General features: G+C 41.3%; 1 protein-coding gene across 1 annotated transcript in view; it reads left to right on the forward strand.

Annotated features, from left to right (window-relative positions):
• Positions 1–23,675, forward strand: part of FAM185A (family with sequence similarity 185 member A) — a 162,503-nt gene that overhangs the window by 129,893 nt on the left and 8,935 nt on the right. The window contains exon 7 of the mRNA XM_053716535.1: positions 10,627–10,761. Within this exon, the coding sequence (XP_053572510.1) occupies positions 10,627–10,761 (135 nt within the window). The remainder of the gene's footprint in view (positions 1–10,626; positions 10,762–23,675) is intronic.

A 23,675-nucleotide genomic window follows, 5' to 3' on the forward strand; every position in this document is an offset into this window, starting at 1 on the left:
TGAAATGTATATACCTTTGTAGCACAAAAAAATGGTTAGTCCCGGGAGGAGTCTTAAATCACCTGAAAAGGAGAAGTTTGAGGGGTTTTTTTCCTAATAAATCTGATTCATACTTAAAGGGACAGTTTTCACAGTTGAGTGAAAGTCATGAAAATTTTGCTACTTGATCTTATTCCAATTTTTTTCTTTGAGAAGACTTGATTGATGGAAAACTTATTTTTTAAGGACAATGTTTGATATTTGTTGCTTTATTAGTATAGACAAATTAGATTGATCCTACCTAAATATCTTGCGTGATAATTTTATCAAAATGTTTCAATTAATGATGTTAAAAAGTCCTGACAACAAGACTGTCAGTGGTGCAGAGTTTGGACAGAAAATGATACCTTGACATTTAGTTATTTTATAGCTCTTAAAGAATGACAACACAAGGTATAAACATACTCAGCTTACCGCATTTACATATCATTACCCATCGTAAGCTGAGTAATATGAAAGCCTCGGGAAAATTTGGCTTGGCTACAATCTCTTCTGTTTTCTCACATGGGATATGTTTGGTCTTTATTTTGAAATTCTCTTTTATCTCAGTTTTATTTATAGGCAGGTTAAACTGTTGAAATTGGTGTTTATGTTCTTTTTTTCACAGTGTTTAGTCTTTGTTTCTTTGGTTGTGTAAATATTAGGAAACTTCTCAACTTAAAACATCTAGAAAATCTGTTCAGCAAATTTATTGTAGTCAAGTAATTGTAATTTCAATCATTTGTACTTTCTCTGGTTACATAGCTGTAAAACAGATGAGTTTTTGTTGTAAATACAGCTTTATCATTTTCTTTTCGTTAATGGTATAGTGCAATAACAATTTTAAAGGAAATTTAAAAATATATTAAAGGATTGCTGAAATGTATTTCCTCCAAGTAATCAAGCAGATAATGCACCTTAAAGAGAGAGACAATAGGTGCATAATGTAAACCCTGAAAGGTTAGGCATTCACAAATTGTGTCAATCATAAGTCGCTACACAGGTGGTTTAGCCCTTTAAACAGGTGCTTTCCTCTATTAAAGGGACACTAAACTCCACATTTTTCTTTCATGATTCAGATAGAAGTAAATTGGAATATTGTTTAAAATTGTATTCTCTATTTTCTAATTTGCTTCATACTTCAGATAGCCTTTGTTGAAGAAATAGCAATGCACATGGGTGAGCCAATCAGACGAGGCATCTTTGTGCAGCCACCAATCAGCAGCTACTGAGCCTATCTAGATATGCTTTTCAGCAAAGGATATCAAGAAAATATAACAAATTAGATCATAGAAGTACATTAGAAAGTTGTATAAAATTGCATGCTCTTTTTAAATCATGAAATATTTTTTGGGGGGTTTCATGTACCTTTAAGACCCTACCTCTACATTGACATGCATCTAGGAGACATATAGGAGGACCTGAATATCAAAATTAAATAATCATGATACAGATAGAGCATCCAAATAATAACCACCCAAATAATAATAATAAAGATAAAATATTCCAGTTCAAATTGTGCACAGTCTTTTAATATGCACACTTTTCTTTCATCACATGGTGAAAGTCCACAAGTCATCACATGTGAGTATATTCCCCTCCTGACCACTAGGAGGAAGCAAAAGACATCCCAACACCCCTCTGCTTTAAATCCTAAATCCCTCCCACTTTCCATGATCCTCAGTCATTTTCTTTTGCCGCCTTGATGAGGTGAAGGTGAAGTGCAAGATCAGAGAGGCAGACAAGGAGTGAAGGGCCTTTTCTCAGTGAACAAATTTGCAGGCTTCCCAGGTGAAATGTGGGCATGTCCTCTAATCCCCTGGATTTAGATGCTGTTATTAACTTGCACTGCCGAGGATGGGCTCGTCTACTGAAAGCAAGTTGCACAGTGGCCGAAGATGCCGAGAGATAAATACCTGCACCTTCATACCCCACTGGTTATTAGTATGCACATGCTTCACATAGTCTGGGAACATATATTTTAATACCTTCTACTTGCCGTTTATAGCACTTTTGAGCACTTTAAAAAAACAAACATTTATTTAAGTTACTGTTGCCTTAAATTTATCGTGGTCGGCTTATCACACTCGGGTCTTCTGAGATAGGCACAGAATGATTTTCTTCAGCTGCTCTAAATTTCTGCTTGTAACCTTTTGGATTTTTAGCCTTAGCGCTCTCTGGTAGCGCATGCACTTTAAGGGTTAATTGTTTTAGCGCACTTTCTCTGTGTTATAATCCTTTCCTTTTTCTGTGTTACTGTAACATTCTCAGCTGGTAGGAAGGCTCTTAGGATTGGTGGATGTTCTAAGGCTCTCTGATCATCAGAGCTTGGCTTCAAATTTGGGATACAATTTTAATTTAACCCTTTATGTGCTATGTTATTTGCTACTTACACATTTTTACTGTTCCTCTGTTACTTTAACCCCTTCTAGTTTGTGTTTGCTTTGTAAGGATTCCCCGGTGTGTGTCCCTGCTCAGCTTTGTATCTCATGAGTCTATTGCTAATCCTAAATAGGGTTTTACTGTGCGTCAGAGAGTGCATACGTTTATACCTTTTTTTTTTTTTTGAAATATATTTTTATTGAGGTTATAAAGCACATTACAGTAAATATTCAACCATTGACAATAAGGATATATCAGTAATTATATACCCCAAAACATATCAGAGAGGTAAAGACAAAGCCATTCTGGGCATGAAATTTGTACATCTCTGGAAGAAAATCAGAACCATATCTATATGATAAAGAACAGTGTCAGGTATTCATTTCACTGGCATTATAAACAACGAAATTAACAACCAGAATCCAGCAAACAAAAGTACAATTATTGGACAAATATAACCTGAGTGGAGATAAATGGTAATGGAAATGGAACCTCTTTTTTATATATGATGGAAATGGTCCCCAAATTGCTGTTTGAATAGTTATTTTAAACTGGAAAATGGACAACGTTTGAGGCAATTGGGGGTTAGATTTTATTTGGCCACTTTTGGGCCAAGTTAGCGGGGAGGGGGAAAGGAAGTTCAGCGGGCGAGAGCCGCTCACAGTGAGATAAGGGGGGGGGATGAGGGGCGGAGTTCTGTAAAATGTCAAGTTCGGAAAGTAGAGGGAGTAAACAAAGGTTATTTTCTATAAACAGAGGGGCATACATCAAAGAAACGATTTGTTGTATATTCAATCGAGAGGCAGGGACAGGGTTCACTCAGAATATAGTGATAAACAACATAAGGTGTATCCATAGGGCACAGCATTTCCATAGAATCCCGTTTATATATCAGTATATTAGGTTCTATTTAAAAGTTATAGATAATGTTCCATATGATATATGGCAGTCAGGTTCTTTCTCTGTTAAGGCTATCTAGTATACTTCCACACGGGTTAGGAGATTATGCTCTAGGGACTTGGCCATTGATCTGCTAATGTGTCACTATATGAATTAGATGTAGAAAATTACAGAGAGGTTAGAAACATTCTAGTCGTAGGCATTTTTGAGAGCATATACATTCGAGTGAAATTCAAACAGACTTAATAACAGAATCATGCCAAGCTTAAAAGTCTTTATCCCAGAGATTAAATGAGCAGGAACGCTGTGCCCAAGGAGCTTAGGATAAGAAAAAGGAAAAAAGTGACCTGTCTGAGAACAATATGTGGGACTGGTGGGGACAGATATCATTTTGGAGGCCCTACTTAAAGGGTTATACGTGTACTAAAAATTTCAACAGAGACCAGAAATGTCTATATTAGACTCATTGCCAGCATAAACTGGGGGCGCTGTATTAGTCCATTTGCTATACTCAATCTACACCCTTATACTGCAGAGCTCAATACAACGCTTATAACTGCACACAAGTTAAATCTATATGCTAAAGGTCCTGCATTAAACTCGTTACTATACATAATATATGCCCATATACAAGGGGTCCCGTATAAGACCTGTTACTATATGTAAACTTACGGGGATAAGTTTAACAGTAATTTCTCCACAGAGCTAACTTTTGGGTATCACCAGTCTTATTATTATAAGTATTTATATAGACAGTCAGAATATGACACTTATACTCTGATATCGCAAACGTTAATGCCTACATGATAAATGTCTCTTGTATAATAGACAGCTTGGTAACTACTATAGTGTTAACTAAGACGGCAGCCACCGCAGATTGCGCAGTACGCTAAACTCTCGAGTATATGTAGAGGCTCTAGTAGACTATACTTCATTCTCATAGGGTACGCATCATGACCAAAGATATGTCGTCCAGGACAGGCTGGGAAGGGAGCGTGAGGGGATAGGCATAGTAGTAAATTGCTATAATACAAGCATCAAGTGAACCACATATGAAACTGAGTCAACCTGTATCTCAACCTAGGGAATACTTTAGTCTGGGCTGTATACTAAGGATTGTTTGAAAGGACTCAAAAATAGGGAACTTGCTATATATTTCAAAAGTGACATAACACAACTAGCAGTTCACACATGGGTAACACAGGTAACAGCATATAGGAATTATGAACAGATGAAAAGAGTGAGATAATCATATTAACAAAAATAAAAAATAAATGCAAATAACTGGAGTTGATCTATGCGCTGTCAGCTAATAGTTATCATATGTGAAATTGCAGCGGCAGCTACCAACATGGCTGCAGGATCAAAACTATAGTGAAAAGTCATCAGTAAACCTTATCACCAAACAAGTTCATGGCTCACCACTAGGACAAGTTAGGGTTAACAGGCCGGAGGGCGCCAACTCCGCTCCGGGTATAGCATTATAGATTGTCTCTGCCTCATCCGATACCAGTTCGTGGGGGCCAGTGGGCGAGATGAATGAGGTCATCAGCTGATTGTCGGAGTCTCACAAGTCCCCGAAGCTGCATAGAGGCCATCAGCCAAAGTAGGTGAGAGGCAACCAACAAATCAGCCTTCTTGTTATCTATCAGAAGACGGAGCAGAGGCTCCACAGTAGGGTTGGGAGACGAGAGTGGGTCGGGGGTTCTTTGTTCCGCGTATGCGAGGGTGATCTTGTCCCTGCGCTGCTCACAGGTTTCCAAGACAGGAGTCTCAATCTGGTCATCCCTGTTAGTCAAGTCTAGAGTGGGAAGCAGCCAGGGAGAGGTAGATTGGGTGTTAGACTGCTGGCTCCCCTCTGTCTCTAGTGCCGTAGTGTCATCGGTAGGGCTAGTGACCGCATCCCTAAGAGACTGAGCAAGATCAGCGAACTGGGCGGACATTTTCTCTTCTAGCCATACAAGCCAGGATCCGACGGTGTCATAAGATATCTGAGCATCCATGTTAGCGATAGCTCCGTGAGCAGCAGAGGTGAAGGAATTGCGGAATAGAGTCTGCTCTTAGGTTACTCCATTGCAGTGGCGATAAGTATCTGCTCCCTCAGACTTCAGCAATCCACCATGCCCAGAAACTATCACTCAAAGGGTTAGACATGCATATGCTGTAGAAAGTAATTGCCCCATTCTGATACTAGGAGGATGTGCTCTCTCCTCTCTATTCTGCTGTTAGATATGGCGATCGCCTGCAGACAAGTAAAAGTTGTGTGTATATGCGATCTAGACAAGATGGCGCCAATTAACGCTTCTCTGCTTCTCATTGACTTTTGCTTATTTCAGGATATGTCTCTAGTCTTTAAAATCCAGCCTTCACAGAACTTTTCTCCGCTCTACATAGCTTTAGGACTCAAAGGAACTACTCTGTTAAGGGTGTAATCTAGGGTTATAACATATCTTTTAACCCAGCTTTACGGAGCTCCAGAGAGATGCGACTATCCCAGAGCCCTACTAGGCTCCGCCCATCCGTTTATACCTTTTTTAAAGCTGTTCCCAGGAGAGTTCATCTGAATATTCACTAGGCTATTAGTGAGGTTTTAGCTTGCTTGCCTCCAGCTGTTTAGTGCAGACATTTTGCAAGGATTTGAAGTTGGTCATCCTTTGGCCTTTAGCTCATAAGTGACGTCCCTTAGGAGTGGCCATTCTAAGTTACCTGTTAATGATAGGGGTGTTTCTGACTCTGCAGACTCTTATTCTGAGGGTAGTCTCTCTGAGTCTCAGGATCCTGCTTCTGTGGCAGAGGATGTATCCTTTAATATCAGGTTTCAGCATATTCATGACTTATTGCAGGAATTTTAATTGCTTTAGATGTAGTCGATTGTCCTGCTACAGTCAAATAACCTGTTAAGTGGATTGATATATTTTTAAGGCATCTCCTTAGCAGCTTTCTCCTTTCCTGTGCCTAATTCTGTTTCTAAAATTATTTCTAAGGAATGTCAGAAGCCAGGTATTCATTTTATTTCATCTATCAAATTTAAACCCATGTTTCCTCATCCTTCTGTTAATACAGAGATCTCGGAAACTGTTCCTTAGATAGACACAGCTATATCCATTTTGGCCAGGCGTACCACTGATCCTTTGGAGGATAGTTCCTCTTTTAAAGATTCTTTAGATAGAAAATGTGAAGGTTTTCATAGGTGATCCTTTTAGCTTGCAGGTTTTATGTTTAGACCTGTAGTCAGTGTAGCCTGTGTTGCGGCTGCCACTGCTGTTTGGTGTGATAATCACTCAGAACTTGTCTGGATGAGATTCAGAATTGTCCTAAGAACTGCAAATTATTTTATTTGTGATGCAGCAGTGGAAATGATTCACATTCATGCTTCTGCATTGGCTATCTTAGCTATGCGAGCCTTGTGGCTTAAGTCTTGGTCTGCTGATATGGTTTCTAAGCGGAGAATTCTTTCCCTTTTCAGGGTAAATCTCTGTTTGAGCCTGGATTAGATGCTATTATTGCCACAGTCACTGGGGTAAGGGAGCTTTTCTGACCCAGGATAAAAAATCTTAAGGTAAACCTTCAGCAGCCTAAGTCTCAGAAAGATTCCCCCTCTGCCCAGAGTTCTGGTTATTCCAAATCCTCCTGGAAGTCTTCCCCAGCTGCCAAGACCGCAGGGGGCAGATTGAGTCTCTTTCGAGAGGCTTGAGAGAAATCTGTTCAGAATCCCTGGCTATTGGAAATCATTTCCCAGGGGTATGGAATATGTTTTTGTTTAAGTCCTTCTCAGTGAGGATTTTTTCTGTCTCGAGTGCCTCGAGATACTTTAAAGGCCTACGTTTTCTTGGCTTGTGTGAGAAATCTGAAATTAATTGGAGTGATTACTCCAGTTCCAACTTCAGAATTAAAATAGTGGTTTTATTCAAATCTCTTTATAGTACTAAATAAACAGGGTACTTTTTGACCTGTTTTGGATCTCAAATTATTGAACTTATTCCTAAAGGTTCCTACATTTTTCTGGGCCTTGCAAAGTTCAGAAAGCTACATCTGTTATTTTAGCAGCTTGGCTTAGAACCTTAATTCACAAGGCTTATTTGGTCGCAGGGAAAACGCCCCCTGAGTGCATTACTGCTCATTCCACTAGAGCAGTTGCTAGTTCTTGTGCCTTTCGTAATGAGGCTTCTATTGATTAGATTTGTAAGGCAGTTACTTTGTCGTCTTTACACACTTTTTCTGAGGCTGCCTTTGGCAGGAACGTTCTGCAGGCTGTAGTGCCCGACTATTAACCTCCTGCCTTCACTGTTTGTCCGCCCCCCCCATTTATGATGGTACCTCAAAAACAACATTTTTACATCCCTGATAAATTAATGTCTTTCATGAAGGTGAGATTCCACAAGCCCCACCCTTTCTTTTTGTTCAGGTGGCGGCAGTTCTTGTTTTGCACTTTTTTGGACCGCTTTATCTTTCCTGCTTTTCTTTTTTCCTTATCTACTTGACTATATCTATGACTGAGGATCATGGGACGTGAGAGGGATTTAAAGCTCTGTTGAGTTGGGGTGTCTTGCCTCCTGCTAGTGGTCAGAAGAGGAATATTTCCACAAGTGATGACTTGTGGACTCTCACAATCATGAAAGAAATTAATTTATCAGGTAAGTATAAATTTAGTTTTTGAGGCATGAGCTGTTACTGAGTATGAGGAAGAGTTTGTAGTATGAATATATATGAGTTTGTTATTGGTTTATGGGTTGTAACATGATGCAGAAAGAGGACAGAAAAATTAAAGGAAATAGTATTTTTCTATCTACATTTGCTGATTATACAGTTTTACTATATTTAATGGTAATTTAAAGGATCACTAATGTCAAAATGAAGCTTTCACAATTCGGATAGAGTACACAATTTAACCCCTTAATGACCAAAGACGTACGCCATACGTCCTCAGAAAAAATACAGTTAACGCCTGAGGACGTATGGTTTGGAAAGCAGCTGGAAGCGATCCTGATCGCTTCCAGCTGCTTTCCGGTTATTGCAGGATGCTCAATATCGAGGCATCCTGCAATAACAATTTGTACCCCTCCGGTGCAGAGAGAGCCACTCTGTGGCCCTCTCAACACCGGACATCAATGGCCGCATTCGTTGGTGGGTGGTAGCTGCAGTGGGAGGCGGGTGGGCGGCCATCAATGGTTTCTGAGACACAGATGGGGGCGGGATCGGGGGCGGGACAGTCAGGGTCGCGCACAGACGCATGCACGGGGGGCGGCGGGCGGCCGCGTGCACGGGGAGGGAGCGGGTGGGAACCGCTTACACTACAGAAATGATCCTGTATAAGTGGGAGGAAGGGGGGGAATAAATGCCCCAAAAAAGTAATCTAAGGGATCTGGGAGGGGGTGGGGGTTGGTCGTGGGGAAGCTACACTACAGAAATAAAAAATAAAATAAAAAAGAGAAAAAATATTGTAAACTGGGTGCTGGCAGACAGCTGCCAGTACCCAAGATGGCTGCCAAGAAGGTAGAGGGGGAGGTTAGAGAGCTGTTGGGGGGGGCAGGGAGGTTGGGGGCTAAGGGGGGGATCCTACACAGCAGCATATGTAAATATGCAAAGGAAAAAAGAAAAAAAGGATGCCTTTTATTTTAGTACTGGCAGACTTTCTGCCAGTACTTAAGATGGCGGGGACAATTGTGGGGGTGGGGGAGGTATGAGAGCTGTTTGGGAGGGATCAGGGGGGGTGATGTGTCAGGTGGGAGCCTGATCTCTACACTAAAGCTAAAATTAACCCTACAAGCTACCTAATTAACCCCTTCACTGCTAGCCATAATACACTCGTGATGCGCAGTGGCATTTAGCGGCCTTCTAAATACCAAAAAGCAATGCCAAAGCCATATATGTCTGCTATTTCTGAACAAAGGGGATCCCAGAGAAGCATATACAACCATTTGTGCCATAATTACACAAGCTGTTTTTAAATGATTTCAGTGAAAAACCTAAAATTTGGAAAAATGTAACGTTTTTTTTTTATTTTGGCAGTGAAATGGTGGTATGAAATATAACAAAATGGGCCTAGATCAATACTTTGGGTGGTCTACTACACTAAACTAAAGCTAAAATTACCCCTAAAAGCTCCCTACATGCTCCCTAATTAACCCCTTCACTGCTGGGCATAATACATGTGTGGTGTGCAATGGCGTTTAGCGGCCTTCTAATTACCAAAAAGCAACCACAAAGCCATATATGTCTGCTATTTCTGAACAAAGGGGATCCCAGAGAAAAATTTACAACCATTTATGCCATAATTGCACAAGATGTTTGTAAATAATTTCAGTGAGAAACCTAAAGTTTGTAAATAAAAAATGTGAAGAAGTGAATGATTTTTTTTATTTGATCACATTTGGCGGTGAAATGGTGGCATGAAATATACCAAAATTGTCCTAGATCAATACTTTGGGATGTCTACTAAATAAAAATATATACATGTCAATGGCTATTCAGGGATTCCTGAAAGATATCAGTGTTCTAATGTAACTAGCGCTAATTTTAAAAAAAAAGTGGTTTGGAAATAGCAAAGCGCTACTTGTATTTATGGCCCTATAACTTGCAAAGAACATGTAAACATTGGGTATTTCTAAACTCTGGACAAAATTTAGAAACTATTTAGCATGGGTGTTTTTTGGTGGTTGTAGAAGTGTAACAGATTTTGGGGGTCAAAGTTAGAAAAAGTGTGTTTTTTTCCATTTTTTCCTCATATTTTATAAAAAAAATTTATAGTAAATTATAAGATATGATGAAAATAATGGTATCTTTAGAAAGTCCATTTAATGGCGAGAAAAACGATATATAATATGTGTGGGTACAGTAAACGAGTAAGAGGAAAATTACAGCTAAACACAAACACCTAAAAAATGTAAAAATAGCCTTGGTCCCAAACGGACATAAAATGGAAAAGTGCTGTGGTCATTAAGGGGTTAAACAACATTCCAATTCACTTCTATTATCTTTATATGCACAATCATTTTATAAGCACACATTATGAAGCACCAGCTTCTACTGAGCATGTGCACAATTCACAGTATATACGTATATCCATTTTGTGATTGGCAGATGGCAGTCACATGATGCAGTGGGATGGAAAATAAAACTAACTTTGAATTTCGCATAAGTAGATTTTTTTTCTGTTGAATTTCAAACTAAGTGCTTTTGTATTTTTTGTATTTATTTTGTATTTATTGATTCTATTCTACTGTGTTTAGTGGTCATTTAATGTTTCATGACGTGTCCTTTTTCTATTAATTTTATAATGTGAGATTACTTATTGATTTATTCCCTTTTGCTGTTTTTATTTGATAGGGCCTATCACTGTTAAGATACCTGCTACTCTACAGTCTCATTTACAACTCTCCGGAGCCAAGATTGATTTGAGTCCTGAAGTTGTATTACAAGATATCCAGAATAGTTCTAGAGAGGGTCAGACAACCCTAACAGGTACGTTTATCTTCCATCTGTATTCCTGGTGCAACCTTCTGCAGATCTGCCTCATGCTTAACAGAGCTGATCATTATGGATATTTTTTTTTTTTCCATTTCGGTCTCTAGACAGGATGACTGTGCAGCTGTTAAGAACACATGAATTGAAGCACAACCTATACTTTAGTAATTGTTTGAAGTCATTTAGCAATTCTTAACAGGCTAAATTGGACCAAGGTTTTTATTACAAACATGGCTTCACCTCTAAGAACACATGAAAGCTTATTATTGTAACTTTGTGTGCTTCACCAAGTGCAATAACATCATATAAATGCAAATATTCCACAAATACCAAAGATTAGATGCATTTCCCTGGTAACTCCTTTCAGATGCCACATTATGAGACCTTGGATCAGATGCATGTCCCCAGCACTCCCTTTAATCAGCTAAATACCAGACCTTTAAATAGATGTATTTGCCTTGTAACTCCTTTTAGAAGCTACATAACCAAAATACAAAACGTCATAACAGATTCACGTTCCCCCATCAACCCTTTATTGAGCTAAAAACCCAGAATAAACATCATGCTGAAAACATGAAACCTCAGGACAGATACCTATCATGTCAAGCCCTTTCAGAAATAAAATGCCCAAAGTCAGGTGACCTAAGTCCTTTAAGAAGCTCCATGCTAAAACATTTAACTTCAACACTTGACTCTAGTAACCCTTTTAAGAAAGGGACCCTAGGTGCAGGCTGGTCCTGTCGGGTTCGTTCGGTCTTGCGGCTGTTCAGACACGTGGCGCTTTTCTGCTCGGCTGGTTCGGTAGAAGCGCCGAGTTCTCAGGTTATCATTGTTTTTCATGTTCAACTAAGCATTCGAGAGGACCTGTGGGTCCGTGAGGTGGAAAGGATTGTTTCAGTCCTTATAGTCTTCAGTCATAGATGGCCGGGCAGGGGAGTTTTCCGCTGCGTCACTCTGACATCTGATTTCATCAGAACTTAGAGTTTTTCTCCCCCATGTGGTGGAGGGTTGGAGGACTTAATGCCCCTTACCGCAATTGAGCGGTTTGGTCTTAATTTTTAGGCCTCTGGATTTGTCCTTTTGGGCTTGATCCAACAGCTTGTACAGGATAGCTGTCTAGCATGCAGAAGTTTGCAGTTTGAAACCAGTTGCAGCTCTTGACACCTTGCAGGTGTACGAGTAAGCTGTTTATAGTGTATCTAGATGCAGCTCTTACTCTTTGACGTGTACGGTCTGTCTGAGTTATGAGACCATTGTCTCTGGGTGAGTGAATCTTCTTTTAGGGATCTGTGTTTCTGGGTGATGGTTGTTCCCTGCGAGGACTTTGTTTAGCTTGGGGTTTTCCGGAGCTAGGTAGGCTTAGTGCCTTTCTCTTCCTTGTGTCCTCTGCTTGTGCGGAGGTTATAGGGAGACTAGTCCTGCAAGTAGGTTTTTTTTTTACCTCAAGGTATCCCTTGGTTGTCCTGAGGCTCTGAGAAGTATTTTCATACGACTTCTAGCCTTGTTCCTTGGAGCGTTGGACTTTAGCTAGGGGTGGTTCCTTCCTTTGGTCGGGGCTTTCAAGTTCTTCTTGCTATCTGGATTTTCTGGATATGCATCCATACCCTTGTAAAGTTGAAAAGAAACCAATGGCACTACTAAATTATGAGACCTATTTACCTACAAATTCCTCTTTTGTTTATCAGGGTGCGGGTGCTGTGTATATAAACGTAATTGCAGCAAAAAAGAAAAAGTATACACTTATAGCACTCCTAGGTCTCAGACTGAGACCTAGGAGTGCTATAAGTGTATACTTTTTCTTTTGTGCTGCAATCCCATACCCTTGTGTCTGGCTTTTAGGCCAGTTAGGGTGTTTAGTTCTAGGGTAAGGTTTGCCTGAACTATTAGGTGCCCGGGCCTGTTTTTCTCCCTGAGACTTCCGGTTGCTGAAGCTTCGCTTGGCCTTTTTCCTGACCCAGTCTTGGGTGGTTTTGGAATCTTGGATATCAGGGCTGGTCGGGATGTTCCACGGTAGTGGGAACTTGGGCTATGTCCTTGCTCCATCTACCTAACCTGGTCATGAATGGCCAGGTTTCCGGAGTATTTTTTACTCTTTGCCACAGAGTAGCCCATGTTATCTGGTGGTTAGCCGTGTGGATTGAGCATCAAGAGTGGTTGGTTCATACCCAGCTGCTGGTGTTGGATGTCCAATTTCTGGTGCGCCTTAGGGTTGCATTCCCCTGGTAAGCTTGCCAGTGTTCCCGTGGATTCCCTGCTCTCAGGCGAATGGGTTGGCTGTGCCTCTGCTTGGCAAGCTACTTGTAGGGGGGTCCTTTTCTAGGACATCAGTGTTGGGAATTTCTCTTCCCATTAGCCGGTGACTTTGGGCCTTGAGGACAGTTGTTGCCCTTCCGGCATCATCCCTTTTCTTTAGGGGGATATTCTCCTCCCTATGGAGATAGAGTTCTTGCATGGGTTTTCTCCTGGATGGGAGGCGATAAGGTGGGATTGGTTCCCCCTAGGGTCTTGCTGGCTCCAAGCAGACTTTTATTTGATAGTTCCTTAGGTCTATGACCTTGTTGTCTGTTTTCAGAGTTGGGTTGTACTTGTACTCTGTGGGGATGGCTGTGCTATCCTTATGCTCGTTCCTGTACCTGTTTCTGGATCCTAGTGTTCCCCTGTCTTGGATCCCTGAGGCTGGGTGTGGGTCTGCAGGTCAGGATGCCCGAGCGGTCTAAGGAACTGCGTTCGGGTCGCAGTCTCCTCTGGAAGTGTGAGCTTTGTTGAGTCTATCCTGTTAGCTTAGTCTGCTAGGGTATAGATTTTCCTTTCAACTTGCTCCATTGATTAGAAGAGTGTTTACTCTTCCTTCGGGTTCTGAGGGCATACTCTCCTTCTCGGGGGGCCTTGATTGAGGGTTTGTGTTCCCCTTTTTAGGGACCTGTGTGTAGGTCCGACGACTTAGGTTGCCAGGAGCATGCCCTCTGTCTGGGGGTTGCTTTTGCGTCTGTTTCTTGCTTGACTGCTGCTTCTTCCTCGCAAGTACCCTCTGTGTCGTCCTGTTTTGGACTCTGTGTTCTCAAACTTGGGGTTTGCGGTCTCTAGTTTGGCTTCTGGACTAACTGTGAGTCATTGGGGCTTTTCCTCTTAAAATTTTCTCGACTTTGGACGAAGCAGGGTTTTTTATTGGGTAGAGGTTCAGGCCTGGTGCCCTCAGTATGGCCCGCCTATTGTACCCTCCCGTCTTGGCATTCAGTGTCCTCTATAGCTTGGGTATTGTTTTTCCCAAAAGTAATGAATGCAACTGTGAACTCTTTCCATTTAAGAAGAAAACCATATATAATGCTTACCTGATAATCTTTTCTTCTGATGGAAAGAGTCCATAGCTCCCCACCCGTAATTTTATGTGGGGCGTCCTTATATTCTTCTGATACCTTTCACCCTGATATTTCTTCTACTGTTCCTTGTTCCTCGGCAAAATGACTGGGGAATGAGGGGAGTAGGAGGAGTGTTTAAGCCTTTGGCTGGGTTGTCTTTCCCTCCTCCTGGTGGCCAGGTTCTTATTTCCCAAAAGTAATGAATTCAGCTGTGGACACTTTCCATCTGAAGAAAAGGAAATTATCAGGTAAGCATAATTTATGTTTTTTCCTTCTATTGGCAGTGAGAGTCTGAGAGAATATTCATAACCTATGGGAATTACTCGATCTGGCCACCAGGAGTAGGAGAAGACATCGCAAACAAAGCAATAAATATCTCTCCCACTTCCACTACCCTCCAGTATTTATTTGCCTTGTGTCATGGAGGTAGACAATGAGTGGTGCTCTGTGTAGAAGAAATTAAGTTTTTAATATGGATTTGGCTTTCAATGAGAGTGGGATATGATATAGCCATATAAATATAATTGGCATATTTAATACTGGTAGACACTGGCACTCCCATGCCTCTTTCCAGTTCCTTAACCGAAATCCAGTGTCCAGTTTTTTAACCTAGTCCTTGACTTGGCATTTTGGTTAATCTGTTTTCCAGATTTTAATAGTCTTGGATCTGTCCGGTGTTCAGTAGCGGGCTTGTTTCCTGGGGAAATCTCCTTGTTTCTACTGGGGCGGTTCTTTTTCTCTCTTCTGAAAAGATGGAGGAAGTTTTCCTGGGAATTTCTCTACTGGAGTATTCCTGGGTTTCTTCGTTTTCCTTTTTGGATTTGGATAGGATTTTGGATTCCTATTTGGAATGATCTGGTCTACTGCGCCTATCCACTTGGTTCCTCCTGAGGTAATTTTCCTCATCTGACTGTAGGAGTTCAGTGGGTCGAGGGTTTCTCTTGTCTAAAGTGTACCCTCCCTTCGGGTTTCTGAGGGGAGATGTGCATAGGTATCCTGGAACCCGAGCTAGTCTCTCTGGGTGTCGGTACCTCTTTCCTACTTTGTCTCCTTAAGAAATCTTGGCTGGAGATTCGTCATCTGATCTCCGGGCCTTGTCAATGCTGGGATTTTTTAATCTCTCTTCTCCTTTTGGACCTTGACAGTCACTTCTGTAATAGGACAGTTCGATCAGAGTAGGGGTCAGGAATTCTGACTGATCCCTTCCTTCGGTTGGGAAGCCTTGCAGTTGGTTGGGGAACCTTCCCTTAGCAGTTAGTTGGTTCTTCTTTATTGGTCAGGGTGTTTGTCCTCTCTTACCCCGTTTTCTAGTAGGGGGCAGTTGGTCCGCCCTGCTTTCTGATTTTTTTTTTCTCTTGTTCCTTTCTGGTGCAAGTTTGCTAGCTACTCGGTTGGCTAGTTATTATGATTTGACATTTCGTCTGACTGCCTATCCGATGGAAGACTGCGGCTTTCGTTTGGGGCGTAAACAGATATTACTATTATGTTCCTGTTCTGCTTCCGGGGGTTTTCTGACCTACGGGTATTCAGTTTCTCTGTGCTAGATAGCTGTCTATGGTAAGGTAGTTTTGTTCGGAGGCACGGACTTTAGCAAGGGGCCGCAGCACAGGAAGGATGAGTTTAGCATCCTTTTTTTACTAAGTGATCACTTAAAGTCCACTTTATTTTTAGTGATGGTAAATCCTAGTATTTATTAAATGCTCGGATCTACCATCACTTTAAATTACAGTTATTAAGGGACTTGTACTTACTTGTACTTTATTGTTTACCCTTTTAAGGGTGAAGTGTTTTACATTATGCCTTAACTACCTCTTTAGATACTATAGCAACTTTTCTTTCCGAGTACCTTTAGCTACTTAATGGAGCACATTGGATCAGCTGACTGTTTTTAGGGCTCTTAACCAGGAACGATGAGCAGCTCAGTAGGTTGTTTTATGACAAGTTATGCTTTTCACAGAGGAGAACTTTCCTGAACTATATCAGTCTGATCCTGCCTAACAAGGTCAGTCCAGCTATAGAAAAAGCTACCGAGCTGTTTGTTCCTGGTAGAGTGCTTCTCTTTTTGTATGTATTTTCAATATGACCCTGGGGAAGTCTCTCTAAAGGTGATGGGGCAAATCAGACGTGGACTCCTTGCCCAATGTGCTTAGAAGAATATGGCTGCACCTCACTGTCAAGTTCCACAAACGGCCGAAACATTTGTCTGGGGTTGCCATGTTCCTTGTTTAAAGGAGGATTGCCTGGTATTTCGGGGCTGGACTGACCTTGTTGGGCGGGATCAGACTGAAATACTTTAGAAAAGTTCTCCTCTGTGAAAAGCATAATTGGCTAAAAGAGGCTGCTTCTAGGTGATAACTCGCCATAGAACAAGCTATTGAGCTGTTGTACGTTCCTGGAAGAGCACTTCTCTTTTTGTATGTAGATAAAATTATTACCACAGTCACTGTAAGTAAAGGAGCTTTCTTGCCACAAGAGAAAATAAGGTTAAACATTCCTTTTTGGCAGTCTAAACCCCAAAAAGCTGCTTCTTCCTCTACCCAGAAATCAGGTTCAACTAAAACTTTTTGAAAGCCCAACTCATCCTGGCCTAAAACCATGCAGTTCACGCCAGCATCCAAGTCCACATGAAGGTACAGCACGCATTCCAGACAAGTTTCTGGAAGAGGGCAAATTGAATCTGTTTCAGAAGGCTTAGGTGAAGTGTATTGCATTATCCTTGGGTGTTGGAAATAATTTATTAGGGGTACCAAATTAAGCTTTCAATACAAACCCTGGTGAGGAAGATCCCTACTCTCTTGAGTTACTTGAGATCAATTAAAGGCCAAAGCCTTCCTGGCTTGTGTGGCAGATATGGAAATAATGGAAGTAACTGCTCTAGTTACTAACATAGAGCTGAACTAGGGGTTCTATTCATAGTCCCAAAGAAAGAAAGCAAATTTTAGCCTATCTTGGATCTCAAAACATTGAAATTACTGAAAGTTCCCACATTCAAGATGGGAAACAATTTGAACTATTCTTCCTTTAGTGCAAGACAGTCAATTCATGTCTAACATTGACTTTATAGATATTTATTTGCATATACCCATTCACAAGGACCATGTAAAGTTTCTGAGATTTGCCTTCCTAAACAGGCATTACCAGTTTGTGATGCTTCCCTTTGGTCTTGCCACAGCCACAATGGTGCGAGCTCAGGGCATCTCAGTAGCACCCTATCTAGAATACATTCTCGTGCATGCGCCCTCTCTTCAGCTGGCTGTGAAAAATACAGATGCTGTTCTTCAACTGCTTTGCAGTCATGGTTGGCAACTCAACCTTCCTTATTTATGCCTATCTCCTAAGAATTCTAAGGAACAACTTCTTCACAACCTTGATGTTGTGAGGGCTTTAAAGTACTAAGAAAACCCCCCACAATCTTTCAGATTTTTTTTCTTCCTTATTTGTCCATTTCACCTCACAAGGGTCATAAAGCTATAATAATTACTTTAGTCGCTTTGCAAGGTGTACTTGGTTCTAGGGAAGTGCATTACTGCTCATTACTCAATACTAAAGCAGTTGCCACTTCTTGGTTCTTCCAACCTTTTTTACCACTTTGACGTGTATGAAGAGGCTGCTTTTGGGAGGAAACTACTGCAGGCTACATTGCCTGATCGGTAACATACCTGCCTTAACTGTATTGTACACCCCCCCATAAGATCCCACATTTGATGATCTTTTGGGCTCTCACAATCTAATGATAGAAAACAAAATGTATGCTTACCTGATTATTTCATGATGGTGAGAGTCCATGAGCCCCTCCCCTTGCCTTTTTCTGTAAAGTTGGCAGAAGAACTTGTTTTGCACTTCATTTGCCCCACTTTGTTCATTCCTGCTTTTCTGATTTCCTCCTCTACTTGGTCATAAGTACGATTAAAGGATTCTAAGAGGTATGTAGTGGTGTTTTTGCCACCTCCAAGTGGACTGGAGTGTAATTCCATGACAGTCATGAAAGAAATGTATTTATCAAATCCATAAATTTAGTTTTTAATAGTATTTTGTAGGTATGTTTTGTTTGTATTGCATTATTCTTCTTTTGGTATGCCGCTCTTGCACAAAAATTAGGTTCCCATTTATGTATTTTTCTTTTGTATTAATGACTGGAATTAAGATACATATGATGTTTCTTTAAGTTTGTAATTGTGTTTTTGACCCTCAATAAAAGGATATATATAAAAAGATATGTTGCTGTGCAATAACACACAGCAGCTTCCCAACTACTTTCCTGAGCCCTCTTTCTCATACTTGCCAACTGTCTCTATTTTTCTCGTGCAGTCCCAGTTTTTTAGGCTGTGGCATATTCGCCCAGGTGTCCCACATTGGTAAAAAATAAAAATGTATGCTTACCTGATAAATTTATTTATTTCCGGATACGGTGAGTCCACGATGTCATCATTTACTGTTGGGAATATTACTCCTGGCCAGCAGGAGGAGGCAAAGAGCACCACAGCAAAGCTGTTAAGTATCACTTCCCTTCCCACAAACCCCAGTCATTCGACCGAAGAGAAATGGAAAAAGGAATAACACAAAGGTGCCTGACGTTTAGTCAAAAAATAACTTGTCTTAAAAAAAAAAACATTGGTGTCGTGGACTCACTATATCCGGAAATAAATAAATTTATCAGTTAAGCATAACTTTAGTTTTCTTTCCTAAGATATGGTGAGTCCACAACGTCATCATTTACTGTTGGGAACCAATACCCAAGCTAGAAGACAGATGACTAGGGAGGGAAAACAAGACCTAAACAGAAGGCACCACCGCTTGAAGAACCTTTCTCCCAAAAAAGACCTTAGCTGTGGCAAAAATAACAAATTTATAAAATTTTATAAAAGTATGCAAAGAAGACTAAAGTGCAGCCTTGCAAATCTGTTCCACAGAAGCTTTATTCTTGAAAACCCAAGAAAAGGAAACGGTCCTCGTGGAATGAGCCGTAATTTTCTCAGGAGGCTGATGACCCGCAGTCTCAAAAGCCAAACTAATTATAAATATATTACTGACTGACAGACCCTTCTCCAGACCTTCCTGGAGAAAAGACAAAATCCTAGGAATCCTGACCGTACTCCAAGAGTAGCCCTTAGATTCATATCAAGAAAGATATTTACTCCATATCTTATGGGAAATCTTTTTAGAAAAAAGGCTAGTGAGTCCGAATCATGGGCTCAATGACCGCCTCAGAAAAAAACTCTCTTCAGACATAACCAAACGTTCAAACTCCAAGCAGTCAGCTTCAGAGAAACGAGATCTGAGTAAAGGAATGTACCCTGAGTTAGAAAGTCCTTCCTCAGAGGAAACCTCCAAAGTGGAAGAGATAATATCTTCACAAGGTCTGCATACCAGATTCTGCAAGGCCACGCAGGGGCTATTAGAATAACCGATGCTCTCTAATGTTTGATACAACAGAGGAAACAGGTATGCTAGACTGAAAACCCAAGGAACCGCCAGGACATCTATCAGGGCGGCCTGTGGATCTCTGACTTTGAACCATACCTTGGATGTTTGGCTTTCTGCCGAGACACCATCAAGTCCCAATCCGGCACCCCTCCATTTGAGGGCTAACCTGGAGAACACCCCTGGATGGAAAGTCCACATCCCGGGATGAAAAGCCTTTCTGTTCAGGAATTCGCTTCCCAGTTACTCCTGGAATGTGGATGGTAGATAGACAGCAATTGTGAGCTTCGCCCACTGAACAAACGGAGCCACCCCCATCATGGTTAAGGAACTCAGAGTTCCTTCCTGGAGGTTGATATAAGCTGCTGAAGGCGATATTGTCCGACTGGAGCTTGATAAACCGGGCTAAGGACAACTGAGGCCAGGCCATCAGAACATTGTAAATCGCTCTCAACTCCAAGATGATTATGGGAGAGCAGACTCCTCTCGAGTCCAAAGTCCTTGCGCCTTAAACGAATCCCAGACTGCTCCCCAGCCCAGCAGGCTGGAGTCCATGGTCCTAAACACCCAGGAAAGTCTCCAGAAACATGTGTCCTGAGACATAAGCACCTGAGAAGCCTCCACGTAACAGAGTCTCTTGTCGACTGGTCTAGATCTATCCTCTGAGAGATCTGAATGGTCTCTGTTCTATTGCCCGAGCATGCATAACTGCAGAGCTCTCAAATGGAATCGAGCAAAGGGATGATGTCCAATGAAGCGACCATCAGACCAATTACCTCCCTACATAGAGCCACTGAAGGCCAAACAGTTTTTAGATTGCAAAGAGAGGCAAGAGAAAATAATCTTTGATTTGTGTCAGAAATATTTTCAGAGATAGAGAAACTAATATGGTTCCTAAGAAAACTACCCCTGTAGCTGGAACAAGGGAACTCATTTTCAGATCCACTTCCCATTCGTGGGAATGCAGAAAAAAAACCAAGATCTCTGTATGAGAACTTGATTGTTAAAAAGACGGCGTCTGAACCATTATTTCGTCCAGGAAGGATGCCACCGCATTTCCTCAAAACCTGATCACTGCCAAGATAGCCCCCCCCCCTGGGAGCCGTGGCAAGGCCAAAGGAAAAAGCCACAAACTGAAAGTGTTTGATAGGAAGGCAAATCTCAGGAAACTTGAAGATATGCGTCCTCTAGATCTATGGTCAATATGAACTGACTCTTTTGGACCAAAGGAAGAATGGAACCAATGGTTTCCATTTGAAGGACGGTACCCTGAGAAAAACTCTAATAACTCCTTCCTTTTCGGGAAACACGAACAGGAATAAGTAAAATCCTAGAATCTGTTCCCTAACAGGAACTGAGACTATCCCTCCCAGTGAAAAAGGTCCCAAATGCAATTAAAAATGCCTCTGTTATCTGGACCACAGATATATATGAGAGGTGGAACCTGCCTCTGGGAGAAAAGGCAAGAATTCTATTTAGTAACCCTGAGATAATATGTCCGCAACCTATCTGGGACATCTCGTATTCATTTTTAAAGAAAAACGGAGATTCAGTCCCCCACTTGGTCCGATCCCGGATTGGGGTCAAACCCTTCACGTGGATTTAGACTTGGCTGCAAGTTCCTACTATGACATCCTTTAGGTCTATTCTTCTTGTCTTGTGGTAGAAAATAACCTTTTTTCCTATATCAAACAAGGTCTTACCCTTGGAAGGAAGCACCAGAAACTTGGACTTAGAGGAAAATGCCACTGACCAAGATTTTAACCACCACTCCCTGCGGGCTAGCACAGCAAAGCCAGACATCTTGGCTTCCAGCCTTAATTCTGTCCTGGAGTCCTCCAAAGGAGTCTCTACTAAAATGAAAGTCAGACAAGGTGTCGCACTATAAGCCTCCAGCTTAGTTCTTTCTGCAGACTCCCTTTACGCCATAGTCTGCTGTTCACATAACATTTAAGCTTAGCTAGGGTTGTACAGTCTATTGATCCTTAAAGGAGCAGCTATCCTCTATAGGGATCAAAGTTCTCTTAGCCAGAGTAGAAATTGCCCCTTCTACTATAGGCACCGTGGGCCATGATATTCAATGGAGACAGCGACAGGAAACATCTTTTTAAAGACAGGAGATGGGGGGGGAAAGGAACCCCAGACTACTCCCATTCCTGATAAAAAAAATATATCTCCTAGCACGGTCTGGAACAGGAAAAACTTCCACAATGAAATCCTAATAATTATAAAATTAACTTGATTCTCAAGGGTTGACAACAACAGCGTATCAAAGTTGTCCCAAGTAGCCAAAACCTCCTTTAATAATACACAGAGGTGTTCAAGCTAAAATCTGAAGGATACTTCTTGAGCATCAGATGAAGGAATTATACTGTCCAAATCTGAGATTTCACCCTCAGAAGCTACCGACGTATCCTCCTCCTCAGACCTTTGGAGGAAGGGCAACCTGAGTAGTAACAGGTGGAACAGAAACCTACTATCTGAATCTCCAAATTTCCTCTTGCGATTTCCCTTAGTATAGGAAAAACAAATAATGCTGCAGATACCGCTGAAGATAACTGGGCAGCAATTTCTGCCGGCAAATAAACTCCTCCAGGAGACTGAGAGGAACCGCAGGGCACTGTATGTGACGCCATGAAAGCTTGGGACGTTTAAAGAGAAACTGTGGAATAGCCTGAACAGCGTCATCCTGAGAGACATGAGGCTTAAAATAAAAAGGAATTTTTCTTAAAATTTTACAATTTTATAATTTAAAAATTTAAGGCAGAGCAGACGTATGTCCATAAGAGCAGCCTTAGCTCCTTGAACAAACTACACAAAAAAACAGCACAAAAAAGAAGCAGGTTAAAAAATTTGAGCTGTCACTTTAAATTCTATAAAATAAGTGAAAACCATAAGAAGCAATAATATACAGGAACAGATCCCTGTTCCAAAGTAAAATAACAAAAGTCCATATTATACATTAAGGACTTTATTATAAAATATGCACTGAACTTGAGTAGAATATGTGCACTGTCATAAGATACCGTAAGAGAACTTAAAAAGCAATGTTGTATGGCATTATTAGTATGAGAAAAACTAATTTGCTGCCTCTTTCAGAACATTTCCCCTCAGATTACTGAGGCACTAACACTCGGGGCAGAGCCAATATCACTGTTCCGTCACAGACGGATAAAGCAGTGGTGTCATGTGACCGGAGTCAGCAAACTGCTGAAGCTGGAGCCGCTCCGTACTAGATGCTAAAGAAGGAAGGCGGAGTCAAGATGGCGCCTGTTACATGCGCGCAAACAAACTGTGCTTACTCTCATAAAGTACAAAAGTTAACACTGCTCCGACTAGGAGCGGAAGAGAATAGAGGATCACACAAAATCGGTCTGAGAAGTGTATAGAGCTTTAACCCAAGTGCTCGCTTCCAGAACCGATAGATCCTCAAAATATATACACCTTGTACAATATCGTCCCTTGCAGGGACTGTTAAACCAGTGCAGATTCACAAGACCTATATATCATTCAAGTCTGCAACCAAATCTCATTTATACAAATAAAAAATGAGCCCCACATAACTGGTTAAGCCCTTCATCACCAATGAAGGGGAAGCAGTCTCTCACATAAATTGCCACATCAAGTGCCTGCACTCTGCCCTAAGAAATATCCTACTAGGATATATAATGTCCCAATTAATTTTTGCAGGATCCTTTAAAGTGCACATACCTAGAAGACAAAAGGTTCACTCGCCTGCATCTAGCTGTCCGGCAGGAGGACAGCTTACACGGTATGAGAGGACACATACTCCTCAGAGAGACCTGTAGAAAAAAGAAAGAACAGTGTAAACCTACTCTGGCTTTCTATACCGTGGGCAGCAAATATGTTGGGGAAAACGCAACAATGCTCACCTCACAAGTTCCTAACTGCTTTAAAGTCACCACTACCCTTACTGAAGAGATTAACGTGGACTACGCTTAGACCCAATCTTTGAAACAAAGGAAAGAACAGAGTAAACTTACTCTGGCTTTCTAAAATAGTTCAATTCTTGCTTGTAGCGAAAGAAATCCAATTTTCTTCAGACACCAAAACTTCACCTCCTCCATGCACCAAGGCAAAGAGAATGACTGGCGTTTGTGGGAAGGGAAGTAA

Source organism: Bombina bombina, chromosome 6, assembly GCF_027579735.1.
Source record: "Bombina bombina isolate aBomBom1 chromosome 6, aBomBom1.pri, whole genome shotgun sequence".
Taxonomy (NCBI): domain Eukaryota; kingdom Metazoa; phylum Chordata; class Amphibia; order Anura; family Bombinatoridae; genus Bombina; species Bombina bombina.